This window comes from Nanorana parkeri, unplaced genomic scaffold (genome assembly GCF_000935625.1).
Source record: "Nanorana parkeri isolate BGI_ZX_2015 unplaced genomic scaffold, ASM93562v1 scaffold302, whole genome shotgun sequence".
NCBI lineage: Eukaryota > Metazoa > Chordata > Amphibia > Anura > Dicroglossidae > Nanorana > Nanorana parkeri.
The window spans coordinates 902,555-929,672 of NW_017306570.1; the positions used below are offsets into that span (position 1 = coordinate 902,555).

Genomic DNA, 27,118 nt, shown 5'->3' on the forward strand with positions numbered 1-27,118 from the left:
AATAACATCTTTGCATACACGTAAAGGATTACATTTTATATCCTTTGTTAAGAGTCTAGCACTATGTAGTCAGTGCACCTGTTTTTTAATCAACAATTGCCCAATCAATAACCAATGGCTAACTATTATTCACACACAGCTCATAAAAAAATAAAGAAACCTTAACAACAACTACTGTCTGATAGCTCAGAGCTCACCCACATGAAAGATCAGCATTTCAAATGGTTCACTAATACATTTACTGGAGTACAACATAACACTGAAGCTTTTCTAACCAGATAAGCTGACTAAATCAGACAGGGCCACAGTAGGAGAACAGCCTTTAGTCACCGGAACCCTAAAAGTAAGTGGGAAAAGGGTTGGGGATATCCAATCACCAAATCTCAATGCTAAAATTGCAGAATGAATTAGGCTTCTGTAAATAATCTATTACACCAAACCAAAAATTATTTTGTCCCTATATTGTTCATAGGACCAAGGATTTTATGTCTATTGTCAATACCAGCAAGGAAATATAAGTCTTGCTAGCCATAGCAAATTAAGGACTTCCATTAGTACTGATGAATATATCTCAATAAGAATGAATGTGCAAGTCATGTTTTATTCTCTATAAAAAGTAATATACATTTATTTCAGGAAAACCATAAAATGAGGTATTTTTCACACTTCAAGCACAGTTAAAGAGCCAAAAATGGATTAAGTTCTTTGGCACACAAGAAGCACTTGATTGTTTTGGCATACTGTGATTTCTTTGGTAGAAGACACAGGGTTGCAGGAAATGCACTGGTTCTTCCAAGCACAATAAGCCAAAACTCCCAGGGAAATTTCTCATCCGAAGTATCAACAGTGGTACAAGCTGGAAAACCATTTTGGGTCTTCGGTTTCAGTTTTAGCACAAGCTATAAAGGAAGCTCACTTTGAAAATGCATACTGTAGACCACTCAGAGGGTTTAGTTATGGAATCAGCAGCAAGGCACAGACAGGTAAAGTGCTACATCAGAATTTTTGGTAATGCAAAAGCCTGTGCAACATTAAGGCTAGGCACAGTGACTCTGATGCTCCAAGATGTAGAGATATAGCCAAAAGCTCCAAAATTGCTTCTCTTTGCCAATAACACGCAGTAATTAGATTCACATTTGTTAATAATTCACTACTGCATCTGTCAGCTGCCTAATTCAAATGACTTTATTCACTGTTAGTAAGGTAGGATCACTACTTTTCCTTATAAGCAGATGCAACAATGTTTGGGAATGTGTATGTGTCAGCTGATTATATGGAGGTTCATCCATGGCCAGCTGGTGCTTTCAACACATTTCTGAATAATAATTACAGAATACATGGCTAAGGCTGTTCTCAAAATCTTCACATAAACACTTGACAGGTTCCTGAGGATTTTTCTAAACCACAGATAATATACAGTGCTATAGCAAAGTAATATGGAATCCGTACTGTGGTTAGGCAGCAGGCTTCAAACTTAATCTGTTCATAAAAGAAGTGTGTAACACTTGAGAACAATGTACTATAAAACAAAAATTTCCATTTTATTGGTGGCCTTTTCCTCCCTTGAGGAAGTGTTAATGTTATCTGCTGCCACACTTACACACAGTTGTTTTCTAAAGCTTTCAAAATCACTGTTACAGGAAAATGGACATTTGACATTAAGTAAATTATTATTGTAATGAGAATCTGACCACTGACACCCATTGAAAATTCTGTATTTAAGATGGCTCTGAGTCTGACCATTACTATGTACATAAGGAATAAAAGGTTTAGCCATGGGTATACCGCAGATCCAATTTGCTCAAGTCATGTTAATGATTACTAGAGGTGCCAGTGAGTTCAAGGAGGGGCATGTATCCCATCACTCATAGTTACAAGAGACTTATACTTCTGTCTTACAATTGTGTATGGCCACCCTAAATCACATCATAGATACAAATATATAATATGTTATAAACAGTTTTTATTATTATTTTTGTTTTTTAAATGTGCACTCCCGAAGTCCCTGCATTAAGTTAAAAATTAGCTTTGAAGTAACAGTCTGCAGTGAAGAATTGTGTTTACAATAAACACATAAAATATGTAGTGTCGCAAGCGAGAGGGTAGGTGTACACATTCAAATCTGATAAAGATTCAGGTTTATTGTTATTTTATAGCTTTTATTTTTATAGTGAATATTGTGTTTTATCGGAGGTTTACTCGCAAGGCCCTGGGAGTTATGCAAAGAGATTACAAAGCTAAATCTCTCTCTATATTTATATATTCTATATTCTATTTCTATATATCTTTGTATTTTCAGTGGTTAGGAAGAGTGGTGTTATTAAGGAGTAAACAGAACTTTAGGTAAAAAAATATTCTCTGTATGTACACCTACTAAAAGGATAGCATTTCATATCATAATAGCGTAGCTTTAAAAAGCTGAAGCAGCAAATCATCATAGTAGACATAAGCCTGAGTTAAGAGAGCTATACAAAAATGACACATGCAATGAAAACTTAAGTTGACCTTTCTTGTCCACCTTTACGTGTTGACGCAGTCATGGAATTTGATAAATAACCAATATAAAAGCTATATGGACTCAGCAAAACACCTCATTGTCCAACAGTTTTCGGAATACATTACTCCCCAAGGATCAGCAAAGGTTGACTCTAAGATGTTCTGTGTGATCGTCACACTTTAGAAAGCCACAATAGAAAATGGGATTCTAAATAGAGATGAGGAAACCTTTATTAAAATTCACTCTGCTGGCAGTTTTTCTCTCCTGCTCCAGCAATGTGCTTCACTAGCTTGACATCCTCCAATACACTTTCTGTATCAATCTCAAATAAAAAAGAAAAAGGATACCAATCGAGCACACCTAGCTAGTATCCCCATGGATGGAGGGCTATTGGCCAATTGCCACTCTTAAACCTATTTGTATGCCCTTCAGCACAGGTGGGGGTTTCAACAGGAGGACCTAAAGAAATGTAAACTACCATTCCTGGGCCTTTGGATTTTTGTACCCGTTTATGCTATGCACATAAGTTAAAGCTGAACTCCATGCTGATATAAAAACTGTATTTAATATAGTCATGTATTAATTATTAAAACATGTATTTGTCCAGTCAAACCTTTTTTCTTCAGTTTTGGATATAGCGTGGAAGAATTAGAAACATTGTTGAAGATTTACTGTTCTCTGGGACTTGTGAATTGTCCAAAATTTGAGTCATGGGTGGCCCTGTCAACATTACTCGAGTCGACAAACTTTGATTGAAAAATTGAAGGTGCTGTGTGAAAATATAGGCCGAACAGTGACAGCAGCCAATTAGAGCACATCACTTTACTGTCACAGTGATACCCTATAAGTTAGGATAAATCTGTGCAGGCCAGTCAAGTTCCTCCACCCCAAACTCGCTCATCCCTGTCTTTATGGACCTTGCTTTGTGCACTGGTGTGCAGATATGTTGGAACAGGAAGGGGCCATCTCCAAACTGTTCCCATGAAAAACAACCCCACACCATAATCCCCCCTCCACCAAACTTTACTCTTGTCACAATGCAGTCAGGCAAGTACCGTTCTCCTGGCAACCGCTAAACCCAGACACATCCATCGGATTGCCAGACAGAAAAGCGTGATTCGTCACTCCAGAGTACACGTCTCCACTTCTCTAGAGTCCAGTGGCGGTGTGCTTTACACCACTGCATCGGATGCTTTGCATTGCACTTGGTGATGTAAGGCTTGGATGCAGCTGCTCAACCATGGAAACCCATTCCATGAAGCTCTCTACGCAGTGTTGTTGTGACAATCTGAAGGCCACATGAAGTTTGGAGGTCTGTAGCTATTGACTCTGCAGACAGTTGGCAACTTCTGCGCATTGTGCGCTTCAGCATGCGCTGACCCCGCTCTGTCATTTTACATGGCCTACCACTTCGTGGCTGAGTTGCTGTTGTTCCCAGTTGATTCCATTTTGTTATAATACCACTAACAGTTGACCCCGGAAAATTTGGTAGCAAGGAAATTTTACGGAACACCTGTATTCAATGATTTGGAGGGGTGTCCCAATACTTTTGGCAATATAGTGTATCTTTCTAATGGTATATAGAATCGGTATATCAGTATTGAATAGCAATAAAAACCTAACAGTGCTTCTAATTCTTCCACACTCTATCCAAAAGTTATGGCTGGACATACACTTTAAATGTACTAGTGTAGCACTAAAATATGTCTTTATATCAGCCCCTAACAGTGCATTCTAAAGCAGAACTATAGTAGAACTGGGAGAGGGAGGGTGAGTGCTGTGAGACAACCAGACTTAGTTGCATACATATGGACTGACAAGGACCATGATGACAGAAGCAGAGAGATTATATTAATCTGTTGCTGCTTCTTCACCACCCAGGTCACAGGCTAGGAGGTGAGTTCCAATCATATTGGTTAAAGCAGAACTCCAGGCAAATCTGCTAAATTTTGCAGTAGGGCTCCCCCCCCCCCCCATCCCCCCACTGCAAAGGTTAAGTGCTCATTTTTGTCTAGGTGCTAAAATAAAAAAGTTATACTCACCCAATCCTTGGTGCTGGCTTGCTCTTAGACCCCCCACTCTGCTGTAGTGGTCTAAGGTCCTGTGAGTCATCATGTCCTATACCCAGTGTATAGGACGTGAGGATGCGGAGGGACATAACATCGCTGCAGTGGAGGGGAGACAAGCTGAAGGGAGCACTGTGACAGCCGACCAGCTCCACAATTCGTGTAAGTATCACTTTTTTTATTTTAGCACCTACACAAAAATGAGCACTTAACCCTTGCAGTGCAGGGTTAAGCACAGTTTTGTCCGGAGTTCTGCTTTTACTGCTGGAGAGAAAAGTAAGGTCTACGCCCTGGCTGCGCTGTCTGACAGGTGTGCTCAATTCTCAGGACTTGCTGCACAAAATGAGAAATTATGCACTCCACAATCTTCTATTTGATGAAAATGCATATGGCAGTTCACCCGTAACTATATTTTCTATCCTCAGTTCTCTTTCTGCAATATATAAACATACTGTATACTAACACTTTTAGACCAAGATCCCTTTCTTTTTTGTGCATATATTGTTATTTCTGTTTTTGTTATAATGTTGACCACTATAGGTATGTCCAAATGCATGAATCCTACATGCTTCATGTGAAGTATTGATGGCTGTGTAGAAGAGGCAAGCAATTTAGGAAGTTAAGATATATGAACCTATATAGTTCATATTATTCAGACCGCTATTATATGAACTCCTCTATGATTCTACCTGTTTATAATACATTGGAGGCTCACCACACAGTGTTCATTTTTAATGTAATATGGAGTGTTTTACACTCGTTTTCTTGTGTGGAGCATCAAAGGCTGGGAGACTGTCCCCTAGACAGATGCTTGCAGGCTGCTGTTTATAATATATGCCCACTCCATGTCTAGCAGACACATTGTGCGTGAATCTGGCACAGCAATGACAACATAAAAATGTAAATCACAGTTATCAGGGACTTCTCCTTTGAAAGGCACCACATGTTCTAGCCTACCTTTAGATATACCTTCCCTTTCAATAGGATGGAACAGTGTTTACTTTGAATCAAGCAGGAATAAAACACAATAAAAACAGCATAATAATGCACAGGGAGCCGCAGCAGACTGCAAACCCCCTGAAATGCGCAAGTGGCGTGTGATGATAGTAAAAGTGCAGGGCTGGTGTCATTAAATATAATAGTGTTTGCGTGCAAAGTGCTTTTGTCAGATATCTCTTTCAGATTTAGGTGGATATCTATTTTCTTGATAAAAATCCCCTGGAGGAAGAGCTCAGACAGAATATGTACCGGCTGTCAGGCTAAAACAGCAAATTATGCACTTTTTACTGACTTTCCCTTCATGCTGCTTGGCTGCCAAATATATTTTGTTTCTGTTTACATTATAAAAGGCCTTCCCCTGCACTCTGTATTGCTGCTGCTGACTTGAAAAGGGTCATATTGTATTCAGGAGTATCACAAGCTTGAAATCAAGAACAATTAGAGGGAAGATGAGACTTTCTGTGTGATGAGCCAGCACATTGGAACGTACAGAACCTCTAATACACCACATGTCAAAGCAGAACTCTGCTGCGCTTGGCAAATGTAGACAATGGTGTCCTGTTTTTGCATATGCAAGCATTTCACCTGGTACTTGAAAGAACATAGATTTCAAGCAAAGTGGCATATCTTGTGGCTAGTATGATATGTGTATAAGCTGAGCATATAGCAATCTGCTAAAAATGTTTGTATCTGTTTTCTAACAGAACAGGGTATATGCCTATTTCCCACTGACCTTGTATAGGTAGAACTATTCAACTTAACCCTTTGCCACCACCTCCTGCTAGCCCTTTAACTGAGTCTTAACTGTGTAAGGTGGAATTCTGATGAAGTGACTGCTGCAATTGGCTGTCACAGCTGTCAGATAATTGGGAGTCCAATTAGCTACAGTCACTGTTTCCCTTCATTTACGTTGACCAGGACAGCTGGTCTGTGACAGCTCGGTCAGCATACAACAGCGGGGCCCCATGGACGCATATATGTGGCAGTCAGGCGTTGGGGCCAACCCGCCATGCTGCCACATATATGTGTCATACCAAGGGGAAGAGGTTAAGTTGCATCATTTTAACTGTTCCTAAAAGTCTATATAAAGTCTATATACGTGCAAATCTTAGTAAGCTAAGCGTGAAGTCCATCACAGGAGCGAGCTTGGAGCGATGGCTACTTTACAACACACACAGGGACAATGGGGAACAAAAGTAGCCACCCTTCAGAAGGAAGGACAGTGTTATGATGAATTCAGAGATGATCTACAGTTGAGTGATACAAAAATAAACTAAATTTTTGTAATTAGTTAGGGTAGTTGAATGTATTTTTAAGGTTTAACTCCTGAGTTTAGTGTCAATTTAAGCTTTAAGTTTCATAAAATAAGATTTTCAGAAAATATGAGGCTCTCCACCATTTTCTAAAAATGTTTTAGAAAATGGTAATCAATAAAAGCAATTATTTGTAAAAATATGCAAGGACAACCACTGTGTGGACAGGCATTGGTCCAGCTGCAATCTGAAAATAAATTTACTCCATAATATAGATCCATGACTTGATATGCACTCAAAAGATCAGATGGTTCTGCTAACAAGGTGCATGATGCATGATCAACGGAGCTGAAGGTTTGGTGTATACACATTTGTGAATTCCCATTGATTTTCAGACTTTATCCAGCCTTACTCAGCAATCGTATAATTAAAAAAATAAAAATAAACTGCAGTCCCTGAGTTTCAGGCAAGGTAATGATTACAAATAAAAAAATTACCGGTAGAGTAGTCCGGTCACATCACCTGTCATTGGCTCCTACCTCAATCAGGGGGTTCTCTCTGGGATGTAAGCAGAGAGAACTTTGTAGGACACTGCAGACTCCACACCAAGGCCTGTATTTTATGAATGAGTCATAAATAATAGAGCTAGAGTACAGCAAATACTGTGGTGTCCAGCAGAGAGCGCACAGCAGTATTCACTGCCTGCTATATGTATGCCTTTGTTACAAAAGTAGCACATTAATTAGCATGCATGCACTTGCCATTAAAAATACATCTACTTTATCTTTACTCATTAACACCATTACTGAAAAAAATATGAAGAAGGTTCCTAATTTTCAATACTGACTGGAAAGGTACCAACTGATTGGCGCAAAGTGACGGTAATACCTATTTTGCAGGGTAATAAACTTGAGATTAGACATAGTAGAGACAAAGATCACCATCACTCAGCGATATCTTTCAATATGTCCATTTAATTGGACAAAGCGTCACAGTAACAAAAGCCAACGTTTCGGGGCCACACAGGGGGAAGGGAACCTGTGTGGCCCCGAAACGTTGGCTTTTGTTACTGTGACGCTTAAGCCACCGTTTCGGGGGCCACATAGGGTCTCTTCCTCAGGGCTGAATGTCTAGAACACACAAAGACTCATACGCTCACATACACACACACACACACACGCTCACAAAGGATGAACTCAATGGACCTGTGTCTTTATTCAAACTCAAATACTATTTAAGTGAAGAACATCATTAAAATTGCTTCCTTGACAACAAGAAATGGTAAAGAAGGTAGGAATGTAAAGTCAGGCTCTGAAATAAAAGTTGCTTAGAGGACAATGCTTACCCTTGATATAATTTTAAACATAGCTAGGAATAAAATATGCCTGTTGGTTGGTAAAAATATTCAAAAATAAACTGGTGTTGAAATGGTATTATTAAAATGTTAAAATAATTGTGTTGCGCTGTGAACCAAAGTGTCACACAAAATATTATGGTGTTGAAATGGTGCTCATCGGTGTAAGGCCTCAATGTGGACCTATACTCAATTGTTAACTTAAAGCTATGCTAAATATTTTTTGGGATAGATGAATAAAAATTGTTAGATGGGTTGAAATGCATACTTTAATAAAGGTTGAACTATTATATGTAAGTCCTGTGGGCCCTTATAAATCAGAAACACGTTTTATGTTAACATCTAAGTGTAGGTCCACTTTAATAAAGTTTGAACTACTATATGTAAGACCCATAGGCCCTTATAAATCAGAAACCTTAAAAGAAACATCAAAGAGGAAATGGCTATATCAGCCAGCTGACAGGTCACTGAAATACTGTTGTGCTCAGGAAAGTAGAAACTGTAGATATGCCAAGGAAATACTGTTGTGTTAATCAAAGAAGAAGCTGCTGTAGATTTATTTTCTGTCATATAAACAATAGCTACATATCCAAATAGTGTATTATAACAAGCTCACTACATCATTCTGCATAGATGAGTCCCAGTGAGAATATACTATTATGTTCCAAACACACAGTGCATTAGTCATTAAACTGCACATGCAAAGTCTGGATTTGGCTTTCTTTCCATGTATATATGCACAATATGTACAATAATAAAACTTTAGTCTTTGCAGATGGGTTTGCATACTCATTAATGCAGGGTGCCCCCAGTAATACCACTCTGTCAGTACAATTATTTACTTGGGAAAATCGATACAACTGCTCTGATTTGTTTTCTGCAGCAGAAGAAATATTCACCTATGTAGTGTTATGTGCAGGAGATGGCATGCTGCAAGGTAAGATTTCTATACTTGGCAGTGGCCCTCCACACATAACATACACCTTTTTTAATGATAATTTACACACCCAGTAAGGTATGTAAATTATCATCTTTTCCTGGAGTGTGGCTTTAAAAGACCTGCTATTTGCAAGCTATATTGGCAAGTTAATAAAAACCTGTACTGCGAGAATGTGGAAACTACAATTGCCGAACTGAAAATTATTGATGTCTTGCTATCATGCTGACCCTGTGGTTTTAATAGTTCCTAACCTGGAACAAGTCTGAAGAGTTTTGACTTCCCTCTGACTTTCTAATTTGACTCGTTCCAGGTCAGTGACTCAGACGGTATTGAAGCCACATATAGCCAACTATGGTAACTAGTATTCTTAGAAGAAAGTCAGTAATGACAACCACTGTATTTTTTTGAGCACCATCAGGTTTCCAGAGGGACTATGACTCATATGCAGCCAAAAATTGCCCAACATGCTGGCATATCTCTAAGATCATTTAGCAGTAGTCCACTCTTCTTCATAATAAGAGGTACAGTCCCTTCATCACACATATGCCACATCTGTAAAACACCTGTATTAGGGATAAACGTTGCAGAGGCTCACAGCACTGCAGCAGAACTCTCATTGCCCTTGGTGGTCATATAACATACCTTGTGTAGTACGAGTCCACTCCTAATGTCTCTCTGACATTTGCTATGTATTGTTCTAGAACTGAACTATTCAATCCTTGAAAACTCATACTTCCAGAGTCAGCAAAATCACCGGTATTTTCCAGTGACGAGTCTCCCAAATAGCATTCATGAAATTTTAAAATTCCTGCAAGAAAAAAAAACTTGTTAAAGTTAAATGCCTGAAGTATTTGCATGAACTAAAATTCTTTGTGATCTCCATTTAAGGAACTGCAGTCTATACAGCAATCTGGCTTGCTGAGTTTCATATCATTTCAGCTTCTCAATAGCCAATGTATACAAAAATTTGGTTTTGATTCCAAGGGAGCATTTTCGTGGAGACTCAGCATTTTAATTCAAGCCACAAACGTTCAGTTCAACTGTTTCAGTTACGAGAGAAAAGGGCATAGAAAGCAATAGTGTCATAATTTAGACACAGATTATCTATAACTTAAAATAGATTTAAACTTATTTTAATAAATATCTGAGAAGAAGCCCAAAATGCATTTTTGTTTTGTATATTATTCACAATGAGGTGTAGTGATAGCTAGAGTAATAAATAATAAAATAAATCTCCTATCTCACCTGAACCAGGAGCTAGCAACCAGCTGTAAAGATAACCAGCAGCTAGTGAGTAGTAGAGCACCAGTCCTCGTTGGCCATTAATTGTCTCCAGGATTTGGTCAATAGTCACAGGAGAGTAGGGATCAGATTCTTGCTGGCCAGTCTGTCGCTCTACAAGAAGGTCAGCGAAAGCCCGTGTTCTTCCTCTCTCTGCAACTGCCAAAGCTTCATCATGATGTCCTGTATAGTGTATAAAATTTGCATAAGCATATATGGTAAACCAATTAAAGTCAACCACCAAAATAATTATGTTAGCTTTGAAAAGAGGCTTATGATAGAGAAAAATAAGTAAAAGGCTACAGTCCTATGAAGCTTGTTCAGCAACTGGTGAATCGCTTACCCACAATACAGACAATGAGATGATTTTGCTGTTATAGAGAGAAAACTGTCTGCCAGTTGTGTTCCCCCATTGTCACCCTGTCACACATGCCCCTGATAGAGACAACAAGCGGCTGTGCTTACATAAATTATGTGGGTGTGGTCCACCACTGTCACTTTCAGGAAGCTGGTCCTGAGCAATGACATCCAGCCAATATATATGTTATATATAAAAAGAGCTGAAAACTGTATTTTATTTTAAAGATGGCAATTGTTTTCAATACATGGTGTTGCCATGTCATTTACTGCAATCCAATAAGGGTTGAAATCTACTTTAAATCTTCCTTCTCACCCACATGTGCTACCACCAAACAACCTAGTCAACCATTTGAAACTTCAAGCAGCAAGTTTTTTTACATACCTATGTAAGTAAAAATGCTATAAAGAATGCAACCTAATCACAATTAAATGCAATACCATGTCAGTAGCCGAAAACAATCTATTAAAGCTTGTTTTGTTGGTCTAAATCTGGTATGAATCAAGTGTTACCATATTTCAAAGAACTTCCCTGGGTTTCTTTCGGTATTTACTGCTGCCTCGAGTCCTTTTATTGAAAAGAAACAGGAGACTTTTCCTATTACTGCTTCCAGATCAGAAGCTACACATATCTGTCTACTTATTCAAGAAAGCTGAAGATCCTTTGAATCCCTATATTTTACATATAATGTAACAGCGTACATTACAAGCTGAAACTCAACATGCAAATATGATGTCTCTACAAAGTTGCTGCTGTATTAAAATGAAAAATGTCTTACTCTGCCTCCTCTGGACACATATATATTTTTCTTTTTCATATTCATGGTATTTCAAATTAATCCCAAGTATTTACACACAGTGGTACTTTTATCATCTGCTTCATCAGTTTCCACATTAAGAGCTTCCTATGATGACTAAACAGTGCTTTTTTCTTTCAGTTTTTTTTTTAAAAAAAGGCCTGGGAGGACATATTCTGGTCAATGTGATGGTTCTTGGTTGCTTGTAAACATTACATGGTTGTACTTTGCAGACTGTCTAAGAACAGATTTCCCCCACTTTGCTTATATTTACTCTCACTTCCTGCTGTGTCTCCCAGACACGAGTTGGTATGCAGAGAGAAAGTATAGGGGTTTCTAACCATTCCTGGCTCTATCACAACAAAAACGTATTGACTTGGGATACACTTTAATGAGTTCATCTCATATGCTTCCTACTGAAACAAGCAGGACATATTTAATTGTACTCAAAAGCATAGTGAACTTTACTATTGCGCAGCACTATTAAAGCACCAAGCAAAACAAGAAAACTGTTGGCGTTATTTACATCCTGTATTATTATAATAATAATACTATTGCAAACGAATTACAGCTATTAGTAGTTAGTCACAATCTAATAGACTTGTTTTGTAATCTGGAAGATGTATCGCTGCCTGTCCAATTTAAAATGTTTTGGTTGTGGCAGGAGAGAGCCTGAAACTGATTTTTGAGCAGCACACACATAATATAACATAATAACAGCAATAACAGAATAAATGACTTTTTTTTCTCTGTACCAGACCTGCTTTCTTATTCATGACATGGACAGAGAAGACAGAATCAGCAGCACTGTAGCAGTCTAAAGGAATAATGGTCCCTGATAATGTGATCTAGGGAAAGGACCACAAAGTCAACTACAGTTATCATTCTTTTGCTGTTAACAACCTCAGCTGAAGACAAATTCAGATTTAATGATTTAAAGGCAGCAATGAGTTACACGTGTATGTCAGGTCCACTTTAACTGTCATGACAACAGTCCATCTCCGCCACCAAATAACACAGCTCCTCTTACCAAGACTGATGAGTACACGCTGCAGAGCCTGGTATGACGAGGTTTGCAGATCGAAGAGAGAAAGCTTATAATCAGTGCTGAGCTGGGCTTCGTGTCTTATTGTTTCAAATAACGCTGAAGCTCGGTAAAGCTGAAACCAGAGAAAACAGTTTGCTCATTAAATATTTGACAACCTGTCTTGTAATTGAAGCCTCCTTGAGGGATTGTGGCTATTTTGGTCACTTCATACCACTTTATTTAAACTGGAATTATGGAAGCTGCGCTAAAGAAAGAGCAGATGCTGTGGTATATTTATTTACAGTGCAAGGTATGTTTTCATTTTATGTATATTGATTATGCTACATTTCTGAAACATAAACCATAAAATGGCAAGAATGTTAAGTGAATATGCACTATTTCTGGCTCCATATTTTCCACTACAGGACAAGAAAAAGATTCAGGGGAACACATGGGCATAGCACGCTGCATGTGGAACACCATACAGGCACTTTTTTTAATGCAGATGATTCTTCTACATTGTTTGCATTGCCATTTCAATCTGAAAATTATTATGCTGGGCCAGAAAACATGTTAATTTTTAATACCTAACCATGATTCAGGGGCATTTTAGCTTGTTTAAAGAACAACTTTATTTTTATTGTGCCTATAATTCCCCCTTACACCTCTCAGTGAAGCCCAGGTAGTAAAATACTTGCCTTCATCCCCGCTCTTGAGTTTTCCAATGTAGTGTCATGCCCAGTGCCGCACAGCCTTTTTAGCAAATATGCCACATCCAACTTCTACAGTGCATGTGTTGTTCTATTTATTCCTGTGGCTGATCATGGCTTATATTACACCAAACGGACCTCTAAATAACGTCTGGTGCATGGTTAAACAGTGGTGTCGTATAAATCCAAAAATTATAAGAAACAGCCAACAGGCCAGTTGTAGATCCACACGAAATGTTTACTGAAGTCCCATATCAGCAAAAGAGATCCATTTCTTTTGCTGATATGGGACTTCAGTAAATCTTTTATCTGAATCTAAAAGTGATGTGCTGACTTTTTTTTTTTTTATTGTTGGTCCATACTCATGCAGCACCTAGCAGAATGGGGTAAGCACATACCTCCCAACTTTCTGAAATGAGAATGAATTATACCTTGTATTCAGGCAATGGACTGCCACGCCTCCCATTTATGCAAAGCATTAAGAATGTATATGCCAAAAATGATTGGTAAAACCAGAATTGTTTTTTTTACCATTACTTTTACTTTACATTGGCTTCTTAAAATAGCAAACAAGACATTTAGGAGATAAGATCAAGGTTTTAGTGCAGAATAACACTTTGTGTAGTTAAATAGAACCTTTTTATAGGTATCTGTACATAAGACCAAAAACCGGGACAACTGAGGAGGAAAGAGGGACAAAGGGATTTGGTTCCAAACTAGGGACAAACCTTAATGTAAATATAATATAATGGTATTATGGTATGTTATGGAAGAGTGACATACATGCACAGTAGGAGCTGGACATGGATGAAAACTTTAACTGCAAAAGCTATATGGTGCTGGGGGATTAAGGGAAATATTTTACTATCTGCACATCACTGAGAGGGAAGGTAAAATGGTAAAAAAAAAAACTTTATTAAAAGTTAAGTTATCCTTTAAGGAAATCCATGCTAATGGAAATATGTATGCTGCCATATGACCTCTCCTGAAAATGCTGACTGCCTGGTTGTCATGCTTTTGTGTCGCTGTTAATTTTTTTCCTGACCCAGCACGACTAAACAGATTAAGAGTCTAACTCCAGTGTGGCTTTCCTATATGCATGTTCATTCCATGTCAGTGATATAGAAAATATTAAAGTGACAGTCAGACAGCTGACATTTTCTAAAGGAGAGGTCCACAATGATAGTCTACATAATTCTCTTGCTACATGTTTCATTTAATATTGCCATCAACTAAGATGTCCCAATAGAGATTGCCCAGAGTAGAAGAAAGCAAGGAGATGAGGGCATGTGCCACTATTCACCCAACACTGAGAAATTAGCTCTAGGAGGACATATTCTGGTCAAGGTAATGGTTGTTGGTTTATTGTAAAAATACACAATTTTTCTTTCAGAGGTCTAACACAACTTTATGATTGTGCATGCTACAAGAAGAAACGTCACACAAATAAAAGTAAATAAAAAGCTATAGCAATTTCAGTGCTATCACTGAAAGTGATATCATCATTATCAACAGGAAGTCATCTATGACCATTCTTAGAGCAAAATAAAAACAAAGCCTAAAAAAACCACTTCATGCATGCCCTCTTAGTGTTATCTTACCTTTACTTTGAATTTCAAACCAGGACAAGGCCTTTTAAAAACTGTTGCTGTACTGTGTCTTTTGGGGTGCTACCTGGCCATTTTAGGTCCTGTTTAATCCAAAAGACTTTCACTAACAGTACTGTGAAGAGGGGAATGCAGAGATTTCACTGAACTGCCCACAGAAGTTGGGAGACTGAAAATGACAGCTACTGTATGCTGATGCTAACACTGAAAACTCTATGTCAAAAAATAATCGTTGGCAGGTACTCCCTTTAATCCCGGAAGAGTTGATAGTATATGCTCAGACACAAAAATTCTGTCTTTTTGACATTTAAATTATTGCTACAATAAAAGATTTATCTTACAATGTGGTACACACACTTTCACTGCGCAGAAAAAAAAAATTCTGATACAACTTGCAGTAAAGAAAAGCAGTAGTGTCCTCTTTCCATTCCAACCCTTCTGAATGGATAGTAAATTAGTACAAGCAAACTGTTGAAGTCATGTCAATATATTTGCAAGCAGTACACCTGATTGGTTTCCAACAGGGTGTACAGTGCTGCTGTACAGGATATTGCAAGAGGCTGATATCATGTCATTTCATTACACTCTTTTATTTAGAAAATGCTGTATTAACGAATACAGACATATTAATTTGTGTCTTCTATATCTGCCTAGAGTTCAGCTTCAAAACTTGCTGTTTGCTATGTTTTTTTTGCTTTGTAGACCAGGGGGAGTGGCAATGCACAAGATACAGAAACTCATGGGAGCGAATTAAATTTTGGATTACTGTAAATAGATAAGTAAAATATTGGTTATTATGGACTACTGATGTTTGCACATCATCACTCCTTATTGAACTAACTTTAAAAATTAGGCTATATCTATTTTGGCTGCATTTGACCATATCTGCAGTTTCTAGCCACATGTATGTACCTACAGTATACCATGCAGTATAAAAAAATAATACATATTTCTCTCATGCATATTTAATAATTAAATGGATACTGACCTGGTGTTGAGCTTCTTCCAGATTTCCACTAGCCCAAAGTGAGAGCCCAAGGCGATGTCTAATTTTGGCTTCATCCTCTCTGCGGGACAGCTGTTCTGCTAACCTCAAGCCTTTGCACAACATAAAAACAGGGAGAATGTAAGGTGATGACTAAATTACTAATTTCCCTTATTGACACACTGCAGACAGCAGCAGATAATTTACCTCTTTCAACAGGCAGCCAATTTTATTATGTTATCATAAGTTGCGCATCCAGAGTGAGAGACATAACTGACATTTTATAGCTATTCTAGATTAATTAGTTCCAAAGATTTAGGCCTGTTTTGATGGGCTTTTGAGTTAGAACTTTCCTCCCCAAACAAATTAGTGGATATGCAAAAGCGATTGAAGTTTTTTGCTGATAGCAGAAATTCTACTGCAGGGCATAAGTAGGATCAGCTGTAGGTCAAATACACCTATCAAGGAACTATAAGTGAGATGAGATGCACCTCAAACTGATGTTAAATGCAAGAAGAATGTACTGGAAAGCACACAGCATTTGCCCATTGACACAAGTCCAAAGCTCTTTGACATATGCTTTTATGGAGCTAGCATTGGGTGATTTACTAAAGGAGTAACACCGGTTCACTTAGCAGTGTATATATTCACTTTCTAAAGTGTATATTCACTTAGATTACTAAATAAGGTGATGCTTTGTTCACTTCAATCATCTAATCATAACCACTCCATCTCAATTACTGAGCTAAGTGAACATTTACTGTTCTCAATTAACAGTCTCTTTGGCACTATGTGTATCAATATTCTCAATACTTCACTTCTTTACTCGTCTGAAACATACATTTCTGGATGGCCCATAGCAAGTCAGAAACTCTCAATTATGTGCACTGAAAAATGAAAGCTGAATTTTGGTTAGTTGCTAAGGGCAATGAGGCTCTCATATCAGTAGTTTTAATGAATACACATTGTTGCTGTTGTTAGAATCCTTAGGCAAGCAAGGTGCAGATATTGTGCAGGATGTTCTTTCCTATAGTATACAATAGTATGGTAACAGTTGCAAGGGGATTTCTTTTTTCCTTTGAACCAAAAACTCCAAGAATTTTAAAAGGTTGAGTGTGATGGACACGAGTCTTAATTTAGCATTATTAATTATGAAACCATGGCATGCTACCATAGTATTAAGTAATATAATATCATGGCAGTTGTTAGCTGTGCAGCAATGGTGTCCTCAGTAAGGATACTATCTATGTGGAGTTTGCATGTTTTCCCTGTGCTTGTGTGGATTTCCCCCCAGGTGCCAAAAAGACACGCTGGTAGGTTAATTGACACCTGTGTAAAAAAACTGGCACTAATATGATATTCTACTGAGTGCACCCAAGATAGTTTCCTCAACATCTGCCCTAACTGCAGAAAAAGTAAAGCAGTTTGAGTCCCCAGGGAGAAAAATGCTGTGGTGCAACTTCTGCCTTGCACTACCTTGAACTTATTGGCTAGCCCTTCTGTCCTAGGTGTGAATCCTGGCCAGGACACTGTCTGCATGAAGTTTACATGTTCTCCCTGTGCCTGCATGTGTGTGTGTGCGTGTGTGCGTGTGTGTGAGTATGCCTCTGAGATAGGCAACTTAGATTGTAAGTTCCTTGACAGCAGTTACTGATACAAATGTATAGTATGTATGGTGCTTCATAAATTGATAAACTACCTGTAATAAATAAATGGTAGAGGTGACAGGCCAATTCTCCAGAACTGAAAATTAAAACAAGGGCATTGCACATTATGTCCTTCTTGAGGAGATTTTCCCTCACTTTCTGACATATCTATGAAACAAAAGGCTAGAGGAAAGCCAATGGGGACACAGGCAGCAGTAAAACAATCTTTTTTTTTCTTGTAGAAAGAGGAGGGGACTTTTAACTATTATCTATGTATCACTGATGTCATCTCAAAAGAGTCGAAGAAAGCAATTAAAGTCCAACTACATCCCAAACTATTCCTTTATTTCAATAGAGAAGAGAACTTCTGTCAAAATGTTATTGCTATGATTCCATTGGGAGATTTATCTGCACTACCTGTCTATTTTTTAGATAGAAAAGAAAGTTAAAAGTCATACAGCAATAAAAACGCATTTTCTAGTAGAGTGGGGAAGAACAATGCTAATAAGAGCGTAGCACAGGCAAAGTGCATAGAAAGTTATGAGCTCAGAATTCTGGCAGGATGCACAGGTAGTTTGTGTACTTATCAAACATATATAACGTGTGATATACTATATATATATAGATATATATAGAGATGTATATCTCTATATATATCTACATATAGATATATATAGAGATATATATCTCTATATATATAATTAAAATGAATGCAAGTTATACTGTATATAGATATAAAATGTATTTTTTCTTGACTTTAACAGCTCAGTACCTGCTAAGTACTTACCTTCTTGTAAATACATTACTGCTTGGGAATAATTCTGTAAAGCATGATGGGTTCTTCCTAAGCTACTATAGGCCACTGTCTTTGCTACCAGGTCATTCATTTCTGCTGCAATGCTAAGGTGCTGTTCCTGATAGACTACAGCTCGTTCAAAGTTACCCAGAGACTCATAAGTAAGTCCCAGATTTCCATAGGCTCGAGCTTGGCAAGATGGATTGTTGGTTTCTTCAGCTATCTGTAAGTCCAGCTGATGGTACTGTAATGCAGTATCAAACTCTCCCATTAGCTGGTAGACGTCACCCAGACCACAGGCTGCATCACTCTCCAGTATCTGGTCTTTCATTTCTCTGGCAATGTTTAGCTGACGTTCTAGGCAGGATATTGCTTGCTCATAGTTTCCTAGCTGACTGTGCAAATTTCCAAGTTCTCCGTATGCCTGGGCTTTGTTTGATGTTTCCCCAAGTTCATGAGCGACCACAAGTCTTTTTTCAAAGCATACAAGTGACTGCTGTAGATTTCCCATAGACCTACAGCAATTAAGAAAAAAAAGTGTTTAAAAATTGAATGTGTCAACATATGAGGCACATACTAAATAATTTTTGCATTACAGAACTAAAAACATTTGACTTTAAAAAGATTGTTGTGTTCTGTGCTCTTAGAAGTGTTGCTAAGAGAAAGTCTTGTTTGTACTGAAAAAATACAATATATGTATTACTTTGTTATCTTAAGTAATGACAAAGTTATCACCAAATCAATAGACCCATAGTTTAAATGAAAAAATCGCACTGGTCCATAAGGGTTATACAAGTGTGAGAACTGAACTGTTTATCTCTGCAGAGCCTCTCCTTCATATAGTTCTGGGTTTTTCAGAAAGATTCTTATGACACTTCCGCTCACTTATAGAGCCATAACATTCAGAAAAGCTTGCAATAGCAGGCACACATGTTGTGAGCTGTTGTGAGGACTCCCTTCTTCTTATAAAAAGAGTACCAATGTTCACTTACCCTCTCTATGCTCCAGTGCTGTCCCCAACCTCCTGCTTGATCCGGCACCAAATGTCCTCTTTGCAAGCTGGGTGGACAATACTTCAGGGCTGAGCGGCACTCTCACGTCATTATGTGAGTCCCTGTCAGTCCTAGAAGAATGTTGCCCTCCCACACCCGTAAAAAAAGGAGAAAAAATTCAGTGATGTAACTGGACTGGCAAAAAGGAAAAAAAGGGTATCCATTGGGTTTTAAAAAAATACCAGGGGGGTGTTCGGCAGGTTGGGGGAGCTGGGTGGAAGGTAACATGACTGGGGTTTTGCTTTAATCACCTTTATCCCCTTAATGGCTACTGTGCCATTAGTAATAACAGCCCCATACTTTTGGAAACACTGCAGTGCATTCCCTAAATCAGAGGCAGTTAATACATTTTTGTCGGGAAACTCGTATATTGTAAATTTGGAAACATATTTCTTTACAATAACTTTCATATAGTATGCCAGTTTTGCTGTGTTTATATTCTCTATTGTTACTCTCTGTGTGCTAGATCTATTGTGAGTATTAACACTGACTCATAATGTAGATGTTTTATCAATCATTTGCAAATATTATTTTACCTATGTCCATTTCCGAGTCCCCTGTATGCTTTGGACTGATCTTGAAGTCGGTTCAAGCTCTGAGCCACAGATAAATACTGCTCATAATATTTTATTGCTTCTTCATAGTCTCCAAGGGCATCATAACAATCTCCCAAATTTCCATATGCACGGCCTCTGTCGAGAATAGAGTCATTTCCATTCAATTGCTGTAGCATGGCTAACTGCTGTTCAAAATAACCAATGGCCTCCTCCATGACATTCATGTTCATTTTCGTGATGCCCATGTTGCCATACACCTGAGCTTCTATTGCAGGGTCTTTAAGCTTTTGTCCCAGCTCAAGCTGTTCCTCATAGCACTTGAAGGCCATAGTGTACTTCTCAAGAGACATGTATACAGCAGCAAGGTGACCATGAGCTCTGCATTCTCCTGGCAATTCATTTAATTCTTGGAAGACTTCAAGCTCCTGCGTATGATATCCCAATGCTTTATCATATTTTTGTATCATTCTGTAAGCACTACCTAAAGCAGCATAAGCACTTGCTTCTAGCCGTCTGTCCTTGACTTGATGAGCTAAACTTAGTTGCTGTTCATAAAATTTTATTGCACCATTTACATCTTTCTTAGCAACAAAAATATCGCCAAGGTTTCCAAGAGCACGGAACTTTGCTTGAGAATTATTCAAAGACTGTGCCAATGACAAAAGGTATTTCTGGCATTCTTCAGCTTTATTATAGTTCAGTAATGCCTTAAATGCTAGGCCCAAGTTACAGTATGCCTTAGCTTGGCTTAGTTTGTCATGGAGATCCTTTGCTAATGCCAAATCCTGTTCATAGTATTTTACAGCATCCTGGTAATTTCCTAAGCAATAATAAGCATAGCCAAGGTTGTGACAAACTTTACCCTCTCCTTCCATATCTTGTAGTTCAGGTGATATTCTCAAGTACTGCTCATAGAAAGGTACTGCTTGCATGTATTCACCTCGGGAGCAGTGGAAATTCCCGAGGTTGCCTAGAGCTCGAGCTTCACTCTGAATGTCTCGTAGTTCCCGAGCAATGTTCAGATGGTTTTGGTAGTGTTGTAAAGCTCTATCATGAGCACCTAAAGCCTGGTATGCAACAGCTAAATTCCCATGTGTAGATGCTTGAGAAGCTCTGTCGTTGACTTCCATTGATATCTGAAGTTCCTGCCGATGATACTTAACAGCCTGGTCGTACATCCCAAGTGCATTGTAGGCATTTCCCATGTTCCCATAAGCCCTGCCTTGGGCTGCATAATCATTTAATTCCTGGGCGATTGAAAGGTGAGCCTTGTGTAATTTTAGTGCAGTATCAAAGTCTCCTTTCATCTGATGAATTATTCCTGTAAAGCAAAGCAACAAAACATTGATTTTAACTTAGCATATTTAATTACAGGAGAAATCATTTGTGACATCGTTTTTACATATGAGAAAAATGTGTAAAATTATTATTTTATTGTTCCCTTGAAACACATTCTGAAAGAACAATTTGTCTTACTCAGATTTGCTCCATCTAGATACTTAACTATCTCTCTGAATTTCAGTCCAAAAATCTATCAAATGCATAATTCAATTTATTTAAGAATGCTGCAGAGTGCATGTGATCTATTTCGGAATGTGTTCATCTGTACCAAAAATTTTTACAAGTGCAGCATACTTAAGAAATTAACACACTGTCAAAGCAGAGTGATTATTATGAAGAAAAAAAACCTGACATTTTTAGTATCAGCACAAAATAAGGACCCGGTTGAACTTTTGCATTGACAACTGGCAGCTGGCAATTTCCAGAAAATCTGATATGACAGAAATTGTATATAAGCTTGTGTGATTGGCTTAGCAGTATTTTCCTTTCACTATATTACTGCGACCTGGATATAGGTATTGCACCTACAATGCTATACCAAGTCTGTAGAGTTGCCATATTACTCTTTCATGCTTAAAAAGTTATAATCACATAATATGAACTGCAGTGGTTTTTATGTCAAGACAACTTTCTACTCCCATTCCAGTATCGACAATTATGTAATGAATGTGACATTTTCTAACGTAAATTGGGTTGATTTACTAAAGGAGTGGCTAATGTTCATTCAGAAGCATAAATGTACTCAGTTATGGAAATCCTTTTTTCTTGCACTACTAGTAACTCAACCCCAATGTATTAGTTCCTTAGGAGTTAATGTTGGTAATGAGAAATTATAACACAATCAGGCTTATTTATTATGTCAATGAACAGTGTTTAAATAACAGCAAATTTTAGTAGCCAATTAGCAATGATCTTTCTACCTTGTTTATTGTTCTGATTGCTCTAAACCACTGAAAACTTGCATATAATTGGTTGTTATGGCTTATTCCACTTATGCTGTTACATCATTTGTATGTAACACGGTAAAAAAAACAGCATCAATAGTTAGTAAACATGTCAGGGAAGGCCTACAGACATACCAACATTTATCCAATCAAAAATGGCTGAATCAGGAAAACAAGCAGTGTTGTGATGGGTCACCTACACTACATACAGCATTTTGACTTATTCATTAACTGTCATGGTGCTCGTAGTGATAACACGGATGGCGCCTTGGTTCCCAGAGTTATGGAAAATGAAAGTCACCAGCACTCAACTTGAAAGTGTGAAGTGTTTTTGCTTTTTTACTAAAGTAACATGTCACAAGTGTCGTTCAGCTAATGTATCGAGGCCACGCAGGGTCCCTTCTTCAGGGCGACATAGTGACCGAACCAAATCACCCAAAGCAGTAAACGTCTGCATAGGAGGTATTATTTACTGTGTTTATGTTGCTTTTTAATGTAATTATGGCCTAGGTGAGTCCTTTCTTTAATGTGACATACTAGAGCTTTTTTTTTTTAATCCTTATTTTGGTATGGTACAGAAATCAGCTTCATGCTTTGAAAATGTCAAATTTTTCAAGGACTATAGCTAGGTATTACACTGTGTTTATGTGGCTTTTTAATGTAATTATGGCCTAGGTGAGTCCTTTCTTTAATGTGACATACTAGAGCTTTTTTTTTTAATCCTTATTTTGGTATGGTACAGAAATCTGCTTCATGCTTTGAAAATGTCACATTTTTCAAGGACTATAGCTTTGTATTCTGCACTACAGTTCATATTCACATGAAACAATATTAAAGACTTAACACTATATTTCTGTCCAGTAATACTTTTCTTTGAGTAAACGTGCCTTTTAAACCAAGTATTTAAATATGGACACTACTCTAAACATTAAATCTAGAACCTTTTGGACATATGGTATTGATTGCAGTTATGAAACATGTACGAGGTGTACTGTAGACTTTTGGTGAATCATCTTCTATGCTCTCTATTTCTGAATCACTCTTCATGTTTTCATGCTACTAAAAGCCCTTCTCTAGAAGACGGTTCCACTTATGTTAATCGGATTGCAAATACGTTATTTTGAATCTCATCTATAACACTCTTTCCTAGACTTCTTTAGTTTGTCAAATGCAGTGATGTAATTAATGATTCCTAATGCAATCTCTGTAAATCAAAAGATGTCACAATTATGATTCCCAGGTAAATAAACACTGAGTTAAATATTTCTACAGGCAAAGCCTGACTGTCCAGGGAGTGCAGGAGAACCCTTGTAGAGCCAGAAATCATTTAGAATAAATCATGAAAAGTAATTAGATTGTTTTCCCAGGAGCCTCGAGATCTTCTATAAAAAAAAGAATTAGACATTAGAATATATTTAGCAGAAATGCCATATGATCAAAAGTCAGTGTGGCATATTTTACCATGAGTATCTGTACAAAAGGATGTCCCTTTGTACACATCTGACTGTACATAACAGCATGGTGGGAAGTAGTCTGCACTTAACCCAACAAACAAGTCCAGCACTTGGTCTGCTCCTGATGACTGCTGCTAAAGCCTGAAGATCCAAATGTAGGAGAAAAAGGAGAGTGGGATATCCCTTCCCTGACTTATCCAGCTGTGTATGCTCAGATATGTATTCACAGCACCTCTGTAAACCAGCTGACTACATGAAATATTAATTTTCAATATTTTACGTTTACCCAGAAAATAAAACATTTATAATGTTTTATAGTTTTTTAGTTCTGAATATTTTATGGAAGTTAAAAAAAATATAGAAAAAAGCTATAAATTGTCTCAAATGACTTCTATTTTTGCCTATGCTCAAGAAAATCAAAGCCAAAGGTCATCAATGTGATGGTCAAGGTTAACGATACAAGCAGAACCAAAAAGTGCAGTACAGGATTTCCAGGCTTACTTGTAATGACACAATGATAACTTCAATTGCCTTACAGCTGCCTTTGGTGAACATTTGTAAGAAACCCGGACAGTTAAAATGAGATGGACATGTTGTGCACGGGCTGCCCTCTGGCCTGCTAAAACTTTGCCAGATGTACCGTGTGCAAAATTGCACACCAGACAGAAAACTGGACTGCAAATACACTAGAACTCCCCAAGAAGAGAACTGAATTTCAGGCAGATATTAAAAATGCCATGTAACCCAGGTGTGTATTATTAAAAACAAATCATTTGGCCCTCTGTAATTCCATGTACAGAAACACTAAATAGTCCTAAAGAGGGAGGTCAGCACTCTGAACCAGTTGGGGCTATACTGCTTTTTGCTGTGAATCACACAGGGATCTTGCTTAAAGGATATTCTAGATCAGTGGTTCTCAACCTGTGTAACCTCAGGACCCACATTTGGCCTTGGTCATTAAGTCGCAACCCAAGTCACGCTGCAATGGAACGCATGGCATTAGAGTGCCGCACGTTCTGGGGCGGGCGTACAAACTGTGGGTGGGAGGTGCATTTTGGGTTTGGCAACGCAACACACCTCCCACACCAGAATGCACAGTAGGTGCGATTGCGTGATACAGTGCATTTATCGCATGGTACTATGTGATTAACGCACTGTACTAGTGTGAATGGACCCTCAAAACACGGACATAATCTCACACACACACACAGACATTCTCACACATACACACTCCAAAACATTTTATTTTTTTTAAGGTCCACCCAGTCTGGAGTGGATCCTTAGTCTGGGGTCCAATGTGGGCTGATGTGCAGTGATGAAGCTCCATCCATATGTGCATTACTTGTACAACTCCCTTGCGTGCCCTGTAGAGGTGTCGGGAGTACAAATTGTGACATCACTCCGGTCCAGGCACCTCTATAGGACACGTGAGGGAGCTGTAAGCAATGCACAAATGGATGGAGCTCCCTCTAGGCCTAGCCCATCCCACCTTAAACTGACACTCAGCACCAGGCAGCATATTTTGAATGGCTGCCCGGTGCAAGAACTGACAGTGCTGCACTAGAAAAGTGGAAGGCATGCGGCAACCCAGTGAACACAGGGTCGCGACCCACTTTTGGGTCACGACCCACCAGTTGAGAACCAAGGTTCTAGATAAACATGAAAAAGAGATCAGCTTTCTATAAACAATATAATACATTTCTTTTAACCCTTTCGCTGCCAAGGACGTATGGCATACGGACCTACAAAAAAAATATTTTTTTTTATGCACGGATACTGATTTTGGTGTGTTTTAACAATTGAATTGTGTATTTTTATCGGTTTAATATTAATTTGAGAAACATTTGCGCAATTATCGCAGGGCCTACAAATTTAGTATCACCATCTTTTTATTCTACCGGGCCTGCGCTTTCAGAAAATATATGGTTTGGGGGGTCATTTACAAATGCTAGCAACGCAGCAGTTGAAAATCAAATCAATAGGAAAAAATTGCAGAAAATTCAAAAATGGCTTGGCCAGCTGATTTGAAAAATGTTCCAGAGGGCTTGGCAGCGAAAGGGTTAATGCAGTATATAAACTTTTTTTTCCATTGATGATATATGATGATATATGCACACATTTATATTTGTGTGTTACATGTGATGGCTCTGCTTCTTACTTTGCACTGCTACAAAATAGTATTTTTTTTACTGACAACCTTTATATCCTTTTGGTCAGCTCTACTGTGCATATCTTTATGCAGCTCAGCTGTCTTGCTCTGTCCCCCAACATGCACGAACAAAGGAATTTTATTGCAACTCCTGTGCTTCAGGCTGTAGCAGCCTACTACACAGCCCAATCAAAGTTGTTTCCATTTCTATCGATCTATTCATATACATGTGTTCATCATACAAGCTGTGCATAGGGTGTTTTAGCTGGGCACAGTCCTTTAAATACTTCAAAGCATATGACTAACATTAAAGTGTATGACTAGCACCTTCCAAAAGTAAGGTGAATACAGTGTTGCATGTATAAATGGACATCAGCTGGACACAATCCTCTGACTGTATTCAAACGCCTACCCAACAGCATAGTGTAAAACTAGCACCAGTCAATAATAGTTTCCTCCTTCCAATAGAAAGGCAAATACAGTGTAGCATATGCACATGCAGTAGTATTCTACCATCATAATCCGCGTCAGGTCAGTATGCTGTGGCATGAATGTTCCAAAGTGGTGGCTGGGATAACAAACATATACTATGCGTCTTCCTAACACATTTCTTCCCGACTGCGTTAAGATCAGTCAGCCCAGTTGGGAACAAAAACATTAGGGAGATATGCTGTTTGTCTTTAAAGTACATAGGTCATGCACCTCTAATTCTTGGCCTTAATCAGTGCTTGATAACAAAACTGAGGCATGATGGTTGGAGGTGGGGTTATACAGTGAGCTAGCTCAACCTGTTTTGTTTTGCCAGTGTCCAGACCTACTGAAGGCTTTAGATATATTTTAAATAACTATATAAATAAATAAAACAAAATATAACAACAATGTGTCCTTTTACAGAATTTAGGTGTCTCGGCTTTTCTCATTTGCATAGATTAGTAACATTCAAAACATAGATTCTGATAATGCAGAAGATCTGTATTTGAATTATATTCCATCCAATACATTCATTCTGTCATTGTGGAACTGATCTTTTAACAGTGGGTAACTTGGGATGTAAGAATATCAGAGTATATATATAAGGGATTGAACTTTAATTTGCTTACAGTTAATCCATTCAATCACATGGGAACTATTTAATTACAAATAGATTAAAATAATTATAAGAACTATAGATAAGTAGGAATACTAATTATACAAAGTTAATTAATTGGCTGAAATGTTTGCTGAATTTCATGAATATTTACTAGATACTAAAGCAAGATATGGATGTTGTGGTAGTTTTATCAATTTTTATGATGGTTCTTAAGAT

At 38.1% G+C, this 27,118-nt stretch overlaps 1 protein-coding gene across 1 annotated transcript in view; it reads right to left on the reverse strand.

The window, feature by feature from the left end:
* The window catches only part of TTC28 (tetratricopeptide repeat domain 28), a 553,780-nt gene that overhangs the window by 111,047 nt on the left and 415,615 nt on the right, over positions 1-27,118 (reverse strand). The window contains exons 8-13 of the mRNA XM_018557772.1: positions 19,904-21,245; positions 18,307-18,830; positions 15,877-15,986; positions 12,575-12,704; positions 10,355-10,573; positions 9,752-9,917 (exon numbers count right to left, since the gene is read on the reverse strand). Coding sequence (XP_018413274.1) covers positions 9,752-9,917; positions 10,355-10,573; positions 12,575-12,704; positions 15,877-15,986; positions 18,307-18,830; positions 19,904-21,245 — 2,491 coding nt within the window. The remainder of the gene's footprint in view (positions 1-9,751; positions 9,918-10,354; positions 10,574-12,574; positions 12,705-15,876; positions 15,987-18,306; positions 18,831-19,903; positions 21,246-27,118) is intronic.